This window comes from Orycteropus afer, unplaced genomic scaffold (genome assembly GCF_000298275.1).
Source record: "Orycteropus afer afer isolate SDZICR_OR568_19922 unplaced genomic scaffold, OryAfe1.0 scaffold00700, whole genome shotgun sequence".
Classification (NCBI taxonomy): domain Eukaryota; kingdom Metazoa; phylum Chordata; class Mammalia; order Tubulidentata; family Orycteropodidae; genus Orycteropus; species Orycteropus afer.
Window position 1 is genome coordinate 1,037,181 of NW_006922287.1, and position 2,484 is coordinate 1,039,664.

At 43.7% G+C, this 2,484-nt stretch overlaps 1 protein-coding gene across 1 annotated transcript in view; it reads right to left on the reverse strand.

The window, feature by feature from the left end:
- Nucleotides 1–2,484, reverse strand: part of LOC103211144 (dynein axonemal heavy chain 5) — a 240,282-nt gene that overhangs the window by 126,150 nt on the left and 111,648 nt on the right. The window contains exon 18 of the mRNA XM_007957061.1: nucleotides 1,189–1,387. Within this exon, the coding sequence (XP_007955252.1) occupies nucleotides 1,189–1,387 (199 nt within the window). The remainder of the gene's footprint in view (nucleotides 1–1,188; nucleotides 1,388–2,484) is intronic.

The following is a 2,484-nucleotide window of genomic DNA, read 5'->3' on the forward strand; positions in this document are numbered from 1 at the left end:
TGGCAATGAGTTGGTTTTTGGTTTTATGGGCCACAGGGTACTGTAAGGACAAACTGAAAATAAAAGGGTTTACTTCTCTTGTTGAAAATCAGGGAACAGGTTCTGATACTCCCTTGTTCTTGCAGAATTCACTTCAGGTACCTTGTCATTACAAATTTTTCTCCCTTTTTTTAAGTTTGTAAACCTAAGAATATTTCCTCAAGGACCTGGGAGCCATCTTTTCTCTTTTTTATTTGAAACATCTCCCAATGTAATAATCAAGGAAGCTCCCATCCATATCACCAAGGTCCTAGAAGGAGATTCCCCTAACTTCACACATCCTGCCGAAAAGATAATGCTAGAGAACAAGCAATTTTATCTTAAACATGAGTCATGGGTTGTATCCACTCTGTCATATAAAGGGTCAGGCTTCTTTCATCTTTGCAAACTCTTTAGGATTACCTGGGATGCATCTCATTCTGGTTTAATGTTTATTCAATAACCTATGTTTATTTTCTCTCTATTTTTGTAAAGAGGTTTCCTGGGTTGTTTTCTGGGCTGAGAGTAGGTTTTGTTTTTCATTCTTATTTCCCTGACACCCCCCAGGCCGTTGTACTGATGAGGTTTCATTTATTGCCCACTGTACTCTCTGATGTTTACATTATACTTCCCTATTCATAAATTAGGAGCGTGAGGTTCAAGACAGTTCAGAGATTTGCCCAGCTAATGTGTGGTAGAGTCCTACTCTAAATCTATGTCTGTTGGGCAGACTATAAATCCTGTGGTCTCTCTTGGTGGTGAAGTGGAAAAGGCATTTGGCTGCTAACCAAAAAGTCAGCAGTTCAAACCCATCAGCCCCTCCACAGAAAGAAGATGAGGTGATTATACTTCCATAAAGATTTACAGCCTTTGAAACCCAATTGGGGTTGCTATGAGTCACAATTGACTCAATGACAATGAGTTTGGTTTGGTTTCAGACAGCCCACTTTAACACCCAAGACTAATATATATATATAAATACTTACTCGTTCGAACAAAATGAGCATGCATTTATCTACTCACTCTTAAATATTTGTTGAGCACCTAATATACTCCAAGTTGGTTTCAGTAAAATTTACTACTCAGAAATTCAGCATCCTTAAACTGAACCCGCTGTCTTCAGATATCCCTTTGGGAAATACTACTTTCTAATTAGGCTCCAATAGTTACCTGCAGCTTCAGGCGCATCCCTCAAGAAATCCACAAAATAAGCATCAATTCCACAATCGACAATAAGTTTTTTCTCTTCACCAAACTCCTCCTCCACCAAACTGACTAAAGCCTCATCAAACCAGGCTGCATCCTCAGACACCGTGAACCGGTCAGCTATGACACGTTTACATTCATGCTTCCACAGCCTTAACAGCTCCTGTCAAAAGCATAATTGGAAATCGTTATTAATTCATATCACACAGTAGTTGGGAATTCACAGTGATGATATGGAGGAGTATCATTCTTCCTCATTTAAGACACTTGCCTTTAAAAAAATAGAGTTAAAATAGACTCGACCTCATTTCAGATTTGGCTCTTTCGAGTATACTAAATACAAGATGCAATAGTTAAGTGCTCTACTGCTAACCAAAATGTTGGAGCTCCAAGCCCACCCAGAGGCACCTTGCAAGAGAGTCCTGGTGATCTACGTCCAAAAAATCAGCCACAAAACCCGGTGGAGACCAGTTCCACTCTGACACGCGTGGGGTCACCGTGGGTCAGTTAACTCCACGGCAACTAGTGGGGGTTCTGTTTGTTTTTTAGGCTCTGAAAATAGAGTCTAAAACATTTGTAGGTTGTCGTGCAATGAATTACTTGGTATGGCTTCTCTAGCCATGGTCTTTATGACTCCCGCCATATTGAGTGGGACCAGGCAAATAAGGTATATGGAACTCTAATGTTGCAACTGGTTAGTTTTGTCATTCCGCCAGCCTTCGAATGAGCCCTCCTAGAGGCAGAAGAGGGGCTCTCGCTGCCATCAAGAGAGAAGAGCTGGAGGTGAAGTGGAGAACATCCTTGGACCCAAGATCCCTGCACTGGACTCCTTGGCAGAGATGCCCCAGCAGAGAGCACCTTGGCAGAGAGAAGGCAGCAGTGGAACCAAGAGGCACGAGATTTAGCAGTGGGCTTGCTGGCCCATGGAGCAAGAAAGCTGAGTGCCACTGGGCAGGAGGCATGCTGGCGGAGTGGGGTACGCGTACACACACCTATCGACAGAGTTACAAAAGCTCTGTAACACACTTGCTGGAGCAGGGCAGACACCAAGCCCAGAGGCCAAGGGCCAGAGAGGTGTGCCTGAGGGCATGGCAGAGGGGAGGCGGTCCTGATGGAAGAATTATATCCTGAGTGCATTCCTGAACCTGAATTGTAGCCTGTTAACTTCCCTAACAGGAGCTCTGGTAGCATAGTGCCTAAGGCACTGCTAACCAGAAGGCTACTGGTTCAAACCCACCAGCCACTCCTCAGAAGGAAGGT